At 38.9% G+C, this 13,225-nt stretch overlaps 1 protein-coding gene across 1 annotated transcript; it reads left to right on the top strand.

Annotated features, from left to right (window-relative positions):
- Positions 1-2,131: 2,131 nt before the first annotated feature.
- On the top strand, positions 2,132-2,653 carry LOC311168074 (translocon-associated protein subunit delta-like; the record flags this gene model as incomplete). Its single annotated transcript, XM_084229365.1, has 1 exon — positions 2,132-2,653. The coding sequence occupies one exon, from the start codon at positions 2,132-2,134 to the stop codon at positions 2,651-2,653; it is 522 nt and encodes a 173-aa protein (XP_084085491.1).
- Between the last annotated feature and the right edge of the window lie 10,572 nt (positions 2,654-13,225).

Genomic DNA, 13,225 nt, shown 5'->3' with positions numbered 1-13,225 from the left:
TTACAGGGACAATGGGAGGAAGAGAATTTTTTCCGTCTTTTTCTGAAGCAGTCCTTGAAACTTTATTTATATATATATAAATATATATATATACACACACACACGTCTTTACATCATTCTTCATTTTTATACACTGTATGCTTTATCATCTCAGATATAGTCCCTGTGGATTTCCTACCACCAATTCACTTGTGTATCATCACCATAGCCCCTTATGCTCTTTCAATCCCTATTTTGATCCAGCTCCCTGAAAGTTTTTATTCTGAAGATCCTAGGCAGATTTCCATGGTTCCACGCTGTGTCAGAAGTGTTTTCCTTTAGTGAATAAACTAAATGCCACCATATCTTTTTGTCTCTTCATTGGGTGGAAGAATTTTTTTTGCATTCCTATTGGAATTCTAAATGTTTAGTTGCCTAGATGTCTGAAAAGAACATTTTGATCTTTTCCTTCAATAATTTATAGTTTTTGTTAAACTCTGCCAGCTCAGGGTAAACTCTCCAGTCACCCCTCAATCTATAGTATATGTTATTCTTTTTTGCTTTCTAAAAAGTTATTCCTCCTTGCCAGCATCTAATAGCTGCTTTCCTTTCTCTGCAGCTGGTTATAATTAATAAATTATAAATCAGACACATCTCAGCTGCTTCCCCTTAGCAACATCTTAGCAGTGACTCTGTAGGAGTTTGGCAAAAAGATTTTTTCAGAAACAGTTCCAAGTAAAAAATAAATAGCTATCAAATAACAGAAACCAAATCCTCAAACTCGTTTTTTGGGGGTAAAAAAATGAGACTATGAAGTATGTATCTAGGGACTCATCTCAATTTGAAGAACCAAGACCCACAACTAGCCCCTAGGTCTTTTGAGATCTGATTAATTTTTGCATTATGCTACATAGTTCCACTCTTTAAAGTGTAGTATGATTTAATAAAATGCAGAATGTTTTTAATAGAATTATATAGAAAAAAAGTTGAGTGTGTTGATTCCATCAGAGAGGCTCAGATGAGACAAATGAAGTCAGCTAGAAATAGAATTCATAAAGGTCAATGAGAAATTAGAAAAGATAGATGCTTTGAGTGAAGTCATTAAATCATGAAGTTGCAACTTTGATATACTCCCCCAAGAGAACAGTTGTGAGTCACCTAACATCTTCAACCATCAGATCACAAATCTCTATGCAAACAGGGGAAACTATTATCCCACTCCTACCTGCAAACACTAATTGCACAATAATGACATTTACATAATGAGTCAATGAGACAGTGGAACAAAAAATGTCAGTTATGAATGTGATTAATCAGGGGCACAGTCCTCACTATGATAGATTTACTCTTTTCATGGCAAATTTGTTCACATACTATCAAAAGATAATCCACAGAGGCTTAGTGTCCTGAGTTTCTATACAATTGGAGTTATGGGAGACAGAAGATAAGCATTATGAGACATAAAGCTGGCATTTTTACTGGGGCTGAGCATACATAGAATAATTTGAGAAGTGAATAATACCCTCTAAACTCTAATATGTGGTTCATATAGCAAAGACCTAAATCATATCACAATGGAAATTAAAATATTCTATGTTAATACCTCTGTTTTTGTTGTCACTATTTAGTTATTGTATTAGGTGGGTTCTCCAGAGAAAAAGAATGACAAATATAACAATAAGTGCAATGATATGTAGCAATATGTAAAAATATATGCATACACATTGATATAAATATATATTTTTAATTTTTTTATTTTTTACATCATTGTTCATTTTTAAATGATATTTGCTTCCCCCCACCCCCTCAGGTGTAGCCCCCATAGAATTTCCTTCCCCAATGCACGCCTGCACCATCACCTCAGTCCCCTGTGCTCCTCCCTCCCTCCCTCTGATCCCTCTCCCGCCTCCTCCCCTGCAGTATGTCTCTGATTTATAATTGTCTGTTTTTGCTTTGCTGTGTTTTGTACTGTTATTTTTTACAGATATAAATATATTTTAAGGAAATACAAATTATAGTAAATTCTTACCTAACTTTATGTAGGTTTGGGAAACTGACTTTAAGTAAAACAACTAGGGACCCCGCTTCCTCGTCTGCCCCTCGTGTTTAGGGGCGCTCCCTCTCTTTTCCCTCGGCGGACGAGCGAGCGGCGATGGCGGCCCTGGCATCTCTCGGCGCCCTGGCGCTCCTCTTGCTGTCCGGCCTCTCCTGCTGCTCAGCAGAGGCCTGCCTGGAGCCCCAGATCACCCCTTCCTACTACACCACCGCTGACGCCGTCATCTCCACGGAGACTGTCTTCATTGTGGAGATATCCCTGACGTGCAAGAACAGGGTTCAGAACATGGCTCTTTATGCTGACGTCAGTGGAAAGCAATTCCCTGTCACCCGGGGCCAGGATGTGGGGCGTTATCAGGTGTCTTGGAGCCTGGACCATAAGAACGCGCACGCGGGCACCTATGAGGTCAGGTTCTTCGATGAGGAGTCCTACAGCCTGCTGAGGAAGGCTCAGAGGAATAAGGAGGATATCTCCATCATCCCACCCCTGTTCACAGTCAGCGTGGACCATCGGGGCACTTGGAACGGGCCCTGGGTCTCCACCGAGGTGCTGGCCGCAGCCATCGGCCTAGTAATCTACTACCTGGCGTTCAGTGCCAAGAGCCACATCCAGGCCTGAGGGCAGCACCCCCGACCTTGCTTCTTTCAATAAACAGTTACTGGCTTTCATGAGCACGTTCTGGGGAAAAAAAAAAAAAAAACAACTAGGGAAACCAATTACCATCGGCTAACTGGTATAAAACAAGAGTTAAGTTGCTATTATCTTACTATTCATCTTACCTCGGGTCACAAAAATATCTCCAAACTTCTAATATTAAACAGCCACTTGTATTCACTTATTCATTCATTTTCCAACCCCATTATTTCAGTTCAGGGTTGTATATGGCTGGGGCTTATCTCAGAGCACAAGGCATGAACCAACCCCGGATAGGACACTTTTCTATTTGGATGTACTCACAGCCACATTGGTTCAGACTGGGACAACTGAGATATAACAGTTAACATAAACTGCATATCTTTGGGATGTGGGAGGATACAGAGGTACCAAGAGAAAACCCATGCAGTTATGGGGAGAACATGCAAACTCTACAAAGACAGTGGCTCCAGCTGAGAATCATTTTTTCCATCAATGTTATATAGGTTGAACAAAATCATGTTACTTCCTACTTCGAGAAATTAGGAATTGGTTTATGCAATTGAGGAGGCAGGCATCTGAAATTCATAGAGTAAACCAGTAGAAAATTCAGATAAGAGTTGATATTGCAGTCCTGAGTTAAAACTTAGTCAAGTGTATTTTCTTTCTTTTTAGGTCTATTTATTTATACACACAAAAGCTGGGGTACAGGCCAGAGATGCAGGGGTCAAGGGATGAGAGGATCCACCAGAGACAGAAAGGGGAACAGAATAGGTAGACTGACCAAAACACACTGCTGAGGGGAGCAGCAGGCAAGCCAGGAGAGGCCTGCTTCACCATGTGGGTAGCTCCCTGGCCAGCTGGGGATCAAACTCATGCTGCAGAGGCTACGGATTGCTTCCTAGTGTGGTACTCAACCCCTTGCATCACCAGGGAGGCCCCAGTCAAGTATATTTTCTATGATGCAGTCTCTTTTTTTAGTCTTTTTATTGAGGTAAGATAACACAGTTTAAGTTTCTGGTGTACAATTTCTCACCTCAGCAACTCTATATATCACACCTCTTTCACTACCAAATATCTAGTCATCATTCATTTCTACCCAGTTGGTGCCCTTTGCCTCCCCACTCCTTGTAGTCTAGAAACCACCATTTTGTTATCAGAGTCTAATGGCTTATTTTTGTTTTAGTTTTGTTTGATCATTTGCTTTTTCTTTTCTTTGAGTGAGATCATAATGGTATTTGTCTTTTTTCTTTAACTGATTCCTCTTAAAAAAAAAAAAAAACCCTCAAGATCCATCTATGATGCAGTCTTGAGAATTTCTTCTTCAGGAAATCTCTATCTTTGCTCTGAAGACCTCAACCAAAAGAATGAGGCCCATCCACATTAGGAAAGATGCCAGCTTTACTCTAAGTCTACAAAATCACATCTACAAAATATATTTCACAGCAACAAATAGATTGGTGTTCGACTAAACAACTGGACACCATAGCCTAGCCAAGTTGACACATAAATTTAATTATTGCAGTAATAGACATCCTTAAAATAACCAGGAAATAAGTGTTTATAAGAGAATCATATCCATCATAGTACTTTCCACAACACATGACATTTTTTAAAACAAAGACATTCTTCCCACTAAAATTGCTTAGAAACTGTCTCTCATGTGGCTTGAGCATCTCACAACATGATGGCCTGGTTTGAAGGGAGGTTCTTAAGAGGAAACTTCTGAGAAGCATTTGAAGCTGTCACTTAATGAGCTGAACACAAAAGTCACATGATGTCACTTCTCCATACTCGGTTGATGCAGTCACAGCATTCCCTAACTTAAAAGAAGGCATCGAAGGGCCTCCCCGGTGGTACAAGGGGTTAAGATACAACCTATGAAGCAATCTACAGCCACTGAAGCACAAGTTCAATCCCCAGCCAGGGAGCTGCCCACATGGCACAGCAGAACTCTCCTGTCTCGCCCTCTGCTCCCCTCAGCAGTGTATTTCAGTCAGTCTGCCTGTTCTGTTCCCTGCTCTGTCTCTGGTGAATCCTCTCACCCCCTACACCTCTGGCCTGTACCCCAGTTCTTGTATGCATAAAAATAAATAAATATTAAAAAAAAAAAGGAAGAAGGTATTGAAGATTCCATCTCTGTCTGAGAGGAGTATCAAAGAATTTGGACCCCAGCTCAACATTAATTGAACCATTACAATGTCACAGATTCTGTGATAGACTGTTTATGTTTCACTTAATCCTCCAACCTCCTTGAAATGTAGTTATTGTATATAAGTAAACTGAGGCTTAGGAATATTAAAATTCGTACCAAATTCACACAACTTAGCTAGTGGCAGAGGCAAGATTCCAACACGGGCATTCTGATTCTAAATCCCACACATGCCACATATTTTGTACCAGCATAGCCCTGCCTCCCATTTAAAGTAGTGAGAGGAAGAAATAACAACAACAAAAATTCATAATACTTTTAAAAAATTGCTACCAGCCAAGAACATTTTTAAGTCTACTCATCATTGATTCATTTTTCTGAAAATAAGTCAATCTGGTAAAATTTACACGCTCTGAGGCAAATTAGAGAAAGTTTCCCATCTTAGTGGATGTAGCCACAACATGCATGCCTTGGCAATTGGAGCCCACACTAGCTTTCAGTCTCTCGTCCGCCCCTCTGCTGGACACTGCCCTGAAATGAAAAACTGTACTTGACTTTGCCTCGAATCAGCCTCATTTCAGAGAGGTGATTGGGGCCAACCGCCCATGTTCCAGATGGAACATGACCAGCTCTGTCTGATGAGACTTAATTCCTGTACTCTTTTTAAAATGGTTACAAAGGGGCATTTCGTTCTTTGCAGATACTTTTAGCAGTAAGGATGGCATAAGGCAAGTGTATCTAGGGACTATAACACAAACCTGAAATAAAGTCACTACAAAGAAAAACAGAACATAGAGGAAAAACCGAATCCCTGAATCCAGCTTTGCCTGAAGCTCAGTATATTCCTGGATTCTTCAGAAATTTAAGTTAATAACCACTCCCCTTCCTTTCTAATTTCAAAATCCAAGTTGTGCTGAATTTACACTCATAATCAAAAGCATCCCAACGAATACACCTCCTTAATCATGCCACATTTTCTTTATCTGTAGCCAAACTAAATAACTTAGTTTTAAAGATAAATAGCTAGGGCCTCCCCGGTGGCGCAGCGGTTGAGCGCTGGGTTGCGAAACTGCGCGCGGCCTCTGCGGCGCCGGTTCGATCCCCGGCTGCTCCCCGGCCACCTGAGGAGGGTCCCACATGGCGTGCAGACCTCTCCTGCCGCCCGCTGCTCCCCTCAGCAGTGTACTTCGGTCCTTCTGCCTGTTCTGCTCCCCGCTCTGGCTCTGGTGAATTCTCTCACCCTCCCGCGCTTCTGACTGTACCCAGTGCATGTATAAACAAAACAAACAAGCAAACAAATAAATAAAGCATGCCTCTATAAAAAAAAATAAATAAATAAATAAATAAATAAATAAAGATAAATAGCTAGATAGATGATAGATAGATAGATAGATAGATAGATAGATAGATAGATAGATAGATATGCTTTAAACTTGGTCTCAGTTTTCTCATCTTTCCCACTGGGCTGAAGGACAAGTCCCTTCTAAAGTAATGGCTTTGATTCTGTTGTTCTGTATATATTAAGGCAGAAAATGTCATAGTAAATTTTTTCCATCCATATAATCTCAGAGAATAAGGCAGATTGAACAGTTCTGTAGCACTGCCACCTGGTGACTATGCTTCAGCTATGCTTTTACCTTTCTTTTTTTCTTTTTCTGTTTATAAGGTATTTTTTATTTTGAGGTAACTTTAATCTACAACATTGTATAAGTTCCAGGTGTGTAGCTTCTCACCTCAGCAACTGCATGGATCTTACCATACCCACCACCAAATGGGCAGTCACCATTCACCACCAACTAATCAGCTCCCTTGACTTCCTCCTCCCTACCTTCTCTTAGTAACCACCATTCTGGTGTCAGAGCCTAAGTGTTTGCTTTGCTTTTGTTCTTTTTTGTTTGTTTCCTTGGTTTTTTTTTTTCTTGATATTGCACAAGTGAAGTCATCCAGTATTTGTTTTTCTCCTTCTGACTTATTTCACTTAGCATAATTCCCCCAAGATTCATGCATATTGACAGAACTGGGAAGGTTTCATTTTTTGTAACTGAGTAATATTCCATCAGGTGTATATACCATACCCTATAAATCCATTTATCTATCATTGAACACTTGGGTTGTTTCCAAGTCTTAATTGTTGTGAGTAGGGTTGCAATGAGCACAGGAGTAGGTATATCTTTTTGAATTAGTGTTTTCATATTCTTCAGGTAAAAACCTAAAAGTGGGATTGCCAGATCATATGGTAGTTATATTTTTTAATTTTTTGAGACTACTGCTTTCCCTAGTGAGCACACCCATTTACAATCCCACCAACAGTACATTGGGGTTCCTTTTGCTTTTTTGTGTTTTTTTTTAAAGATTTACTTTATTTTATATGTAGAAGAGCTGGGATGTAGGCCAGAGGTGCAGGCGTTGAGAGGATTCACCAGAGACAAAGAGGGGAGCAGAACCGGCAGATCTACTGACATACACTGCTGAGGGGAACAGCAGGCGAGATAGGAGAGGTTTACTGCGCCATGTGGGTTAGCTCCTTGGCCAGGGATCGAACTTATGCTGCAGTGGCTGGCAATAGCTTGATAGCACTGAGACTTAATCCCTGTGCCACCATGCTTTTGCCTTTCTATTCAATAAATAGAAACAAGTACAAATTCACAAGCTTCTGAAATAATGTTTCAGGCCTGGAACATTAAAATAAATAAATACATTTCTTGCAAATCAAAACTACAATGAGATACCATCTTACACCAGTGAGAATGGCACATATTAAAAAAACTAGCAACAACAAATGTTGGCGAGGATGTGGAGAAAAAGGAACTCTCCTGCACTGTTGGTGGGAGTGCAAACTGGTCCAACCACTATGGAGAGCTGTGTGGAGATTTCTGGACCCACTAAACATAGAGCTTCCATATGATCCAGCAATTCCACTCCTAGGTATTTACTCAAAGGACACAGAAACATCAATTCCAAAGAGCACCTGCACCCCTATGTTTATAGCAGCACTGTTTACAATAGCTAAGCTTTGGAAACAGCCCAAATGCCCAAAAACAGATGACTGGATCAAGAAGATGTGCTCCATATACACCATGGAATATTACTCAGCATTCAAAAAAGATAAACATATGCAATTTGCAGCAACATGGATGGATCTGGAAGGGATCATGCTCAGCGAAATAAGCCAGAAAGAAAAAGAAAAATACCGGATGGTCTCACTCATAGCAGGAATCTAGAAAACTTAAATAAGAGACCAGGAAAAAGAATAACTATAAGAAAGTAAAAATCAAAATCAGCAAACAACTATGAACCAGAGACACTCTATGGGGGGTGGGGGTGGGGAAAGGAGGGAGTGGGGTCAAAATAAGGGGGTTGCAATTGTATGGGGAATATAAAAATAAAATTTAAATTAAAAAAAATAAAAAAATAAAATTGATATGAATATTTCCTTGGAAAAAATAAATAAATACATTTCAACAAACACTGACTGAACACCAACTGTGCACAAATTACCATAAAGAGCAAATGAAAAGGGTCTGAAGCCATCTCTGACATTTCAGAATTTTAATTTCATAAGAATATTATATGCTTTATGCTATATGAGGATAAAAAAAGAGTAATAGGAGTAAATGATCAGAAGGCCACATACACAAGGCATTCAAAGACATTAGAGGAAATGTTTTCAGCATGAATTTTAAAAGTGTTCTGTAAGAAAGTGTCACTTTAGAAGGAAAGAAAATCATGAGCAAAGGGCAATGCACTGATTTATCCAAAAAAGGTATTTGAGCACTAGCTAGAAGACCAATTGGAGAGGTACAGAGATACATTCAAGGGACTATTATAAGTAAGTGTCAAAAAAGTGTTTTTAAAAAGTTGTAGGTCACACTTTAGAGGAGCTTGAAAACCAAGGAAGCACAGTACAAAACAGATTGATGTTGGGAGATCAGAAGTGGGAATACTGGTTAGAGAAGTGACATAAATATGCCATTAGGGCCTTACCTAGGGTGATGTTAGCAGGATAATTGGATTTTTTTTTTTAAGATTTATTTTATTATACAAGAACCAGGGTACAGGCCAGATGCGCGGGAAGGTAAGAGGATTCACCAGAGACAGAGTGGGGAACAGAACAGGCAAACTGACTGAAATACACTGCTGAGGGTAGCAGCGGGTGAGTCAAGAAAGGTCTGCTTAGCCTTGTGGGTTGCTCCCTGGAGGGCCGGGATTGAACTCCTGCTGCAGAGGCTGCAGACTGCTTCGTAATGCAGTGTTTAACCCTTGCACCACCAGCGAGGCCCCATCCATGAGATCTGACTGCTGATTAAATTTGTATTAGCTGGAAAAATATAATTTTGATGGCCTCCCTGATGGTGCAGTCTGTTAAGCACAGCGCTGTGAAGTTGTCTTTAGCCTCTGCAGTGCCGGTTTGGTCCCCACCGGCCTCGGAGCAACCCACAGGGCGAGCAGACCTCTCCTGTCTTGCCTGCTGCTCCCCTCAGCAGTGTATTTCAGTCCTGCTGCCTATTCTGTTCCCTGCTCTGTATCTGGTGAATCCTCTCACCCTCCCGCGCATCTGGACTGTACCCGGTTCTTGTGTAAATAAAATAAATCCTTAAAAAAAAAAAATATATATATATATATAATTTTGAATTTTTGAGCACAATGACCATAAAAACAGGCATACTAATTTGCCTTACATTGGTCATTTTTCCTTTCTTTTTATTCCCACTGGTAACACCGTGGTTCATTCTTCATCACTTCTCAATGGGATTGCCATTGGCAAGGGCCTGAGGTAAGGATTAAAGTGTTGACACTTAACTTAGCAAGTGCAAGCAAAGAGAGATAAGGGTGATAGAAAAAAAGAAAAGTCAAGGAAAGATTTGAAGTAATGTAATCCATGACCTTGCTGGTCAACATTTAGAATAAGCAGCAAAGAAACACAGCATATCTCTTAACAGTGTGTTTGCTTAGTAAGCAGAATGTGCTAGCAGTTTGCAACAAAAAGCCATACATTAGAGTGGGAAAGTGGAAAAGAGGGTAATTTTTTTTTTTTGACTCCTTTCTTTCTCCCAATTCTCACTAATCAAACTTTATCCTACTGGAACCTGACTCTCCATATTCCAGGTTGTGTGAGCCAATACATAATATGAGTTAATCCTTGTCTGGAAATTCAGAGTGGCTCAGTATGGAAAGAAGTAAATGTGGTGAGAATCGAAGAGACATGGAGGCCATAGAAGTTTAATTTGGACCTCAGTCACATAGATATAGTACCGGGTTGGTATAGTCTGAGAAGTGGGCATTACCTATGGAAAAAAGGAAATAAGAGAATCCGTGAAGGCACAGAAGCAGAAGAGCTGGATTTTTAGGGGCTAAAGTTTATACAATTTGGGGTACGCTTTTTAAGAGAAGGAATACTAAGTTATTAATCAAAATTTTGGGATAGAAAAAGTATTTTTAAGTTAGGAAAGAGATCACAAAAATTACAAATTTTAAAAGCTAGGTAATATAAATACAAAATTCAGAAAATTAATAAAACATTTGAACTTCTGTATATACCTCTAAAATGTTTGATTCTACTTTTTCTGTGAATATTTTTGATTGTCTGTTTTCATTTGACAGTGCTTTTAAAATTGTTTTCCATGGATAGAAAAGAAAATTAAGTCATCCTCTCATCCTACACAGTTGTCTAAATTGGTTTTTAGCTGTTAGTAGTTTAAGGAGTTTATTTCAGCTTGTTTTAGGTAATGCACATAGATTGCTAAGATTGTTTTCAATTTGGGAAAAATGTCAAGTTTATTTTACATGTGAATTAGAAAATTTTGAAGACATTTTCTCTGATTAATTTCTGGCTCTGACTATTTCTCACTTATTTCTCCTTACTACTCTTCTTCTGATGTTAGATATCAAAGGACACATTCATAATATAGCATTACTCCTGGCCTACATCTTCATGTCTTGATGCTCAGTGAGTTGGTACAGTGGGCTGTAGCATTACTAGAAGTTATTCAGAGCTGGGTAACAAGAACTAAACTCTCCACAGAACTGAATGTGAACCATGTGATATTATTCTACAAAAGTCAAAGAATCCCCAGCTCATCTTCCCTTATGCCAGAACTCCAAATTGCCTGCAAACATTCAATATGACCCAACATGAGAGATGTGACAGAGGTGAGTCAGAATGAAAAGAGACTTTTACTTTAACCAGTTGTGGTCAAAATATCCTTCATTTGCAAATTTTATAAAAATTTAAACATAATCATCAAGCTTTTCCCAGGTCTTTGGAAGAAGTTCATGGCACTGAGGGGCATCGAATTCATTAGATTTTTTTATCTAAAAATATGCACAGTGTATACAGGTTTGTGGTCAACATTTGGAGCAACACTGCCCTACATTCACATATAGAACTTGCAGTTTGTCCATATTAAAAATCTTCTGGTTCCTAAAAGAACTTCACTATCACATTCTGCAGGGGAAAAGGGAGTAGAATCCAAACAGGGGTGGGAAGGGCATAAGGGACCATGGTGATAGTTCACAGGTGAATGGATGGTGGGAATTTCATGGGGACTATAACGGAGATGCAAATGCATACATTATACAAAAATGAAAAATGATGGAAAATATATATAAAATAAAATAATAAAAAAAAGAAAAAGAACTTCACTCTCTACCAAGTATATATACTGCTGCCTCTGAAGCGTTTTCCAGTGAACAGCTTTCCAGGTGGAAGTAATAGTAAATACAACGACTCTGAAGTAGAAATGTGTTTGGTGAATTTATGGCTGGTAGCTTTGGGGTTCAAAGAACAGCAAAGAAGTCAGTGTTGAGGAGATGAATGAGACAGGCGTAGAGTAGGATGCCATGGAGTCAGAGTCACCAGGCAGGTCTTTGTGAACCCTAGAGACATTGTAAAGACCTTGACTTTTACGAAGTGAGTTGGGAAGCCAAGCAGAGTGGTAAGAAGAGGACTGAAGTAAACTGACTCATATTTTTCAAACATCACTCTATTGAGAATAAACTGTAGCTATAAGAGCAAGAATTACAGCTTATTTACCTTTGAGTTAAGTATAAATTATTTTAAAACTAGCAGTAATTTCTTCTTAAGGAGAAAATATTTATTTAGAAAAATAATACCCTCAGGACAAATAGGTTAATAAAGACATAAAGAGAACAGAATTGTTCTGTATAATAGTGTTGGGGAAAAGTTGGGCTCTGGGGTCTATGTAAGAGGGAGATTAATGGACAGTGAGCCTTTGAGAGAGTGGGGCAGCTGAAGGCAAGGAAAAAGGAATGCAGTGGAAGAAAATCAACTTCCTATAGTGGGAAAAGTGACTTTTAGAAAGAAAAAATGAGAAATACTCAGTTCTAGATTAGGTAACACTCTCATCCAGGATATCAGAAATCCTTCAAAATACATCACACAGACACCCTAAAAGCGTTTTTGATATGAGCCATTGTCACAGGGTGAAGTGGTATCTCATTGTGATTTTGATTTGCATTTCCCTGATAATAAGGGATAATAAGCATTTTTTTCATGTGCCTATTGGCAATTTGATGTCTTCTTTGGGGAAGTTTCTATTTGAATCTTCTGCCTATTTTCTGATGGGGTGATGTATTCTTTTGTGTTGTTAAGTTGCATGAGTTTGTAGATCTTGGAATATTAGCCCTTTGTTGGATATATGATGTGCAAATATTTTTTCCCATTTAATAAGGTGTCTTTTTATTTTATGATAATTTCCTTCACTGTGCAGAAGCTTTAGTTTGATGTAGTTTCATTGGTTTATTTTTGCTTTTGTTTATCCTGCCCTTATAGTTGAATTTCCAAGTCTTCACTGAAATCAATGTCTAGGATTATTTTGCCTATGCTTTCTTCAATATGTTTTATGACTGTAGGTCTTATATCCAAGTCCTAATTCATTTTTGTGTATAGTAATAATGGCCTATTTTCGTTCTTTTGCATGTGGCTGTCCAGTTTTCACACCATTTGTTTAAGAGACTTTCCTTTCTCCTTTGTATATTCTTGGCTCCTTTATTGTAAGTTAATTGGTCATGCAAGTATGGGTTTTTTGCAGAGCTCTCAATTCTATTCCATTGATCTGTGCGTCCAGCTTTATTCCAGTACCATGTTATTTTGATTACTATAGCCTTGCATTTACAGTTTGAAGTTTGTAATCTCACACTTTAAATATCAAAACTCTTAGTCTCAGATAGAAATTTGTTCATGGATGTACAAACTGTAGAGAGAAGAGTGCCAGGACTCAAATATTGATTGTGGATGTCAGAGCCCATGCCCTCAATGAAGTTCCTGATCACTTCTCAATGAAATGTCACTCATTAATCATCATGTTTCAATTCCCAAGCATGCTATTAATTCAAAACATGAAAGAACTGACTCTATTTGGGAGAAATGAAGTAACAGATAGTAA

This window comes from Talpa europaea, assembly GCF_964194135.1.
Source record: "Talpa europaea genome assembly, chromosome: 3".
NCBI lineage: Eukaryota > Metazoa > Chordata > Mammalia > Eulipotyphla > Talpidae > Talpa > Talpa europaea.
Note: the sequence above shows the minus strand (reverse complement) of the source record. Positions and strands in the feature narration are given on the sequence as shown.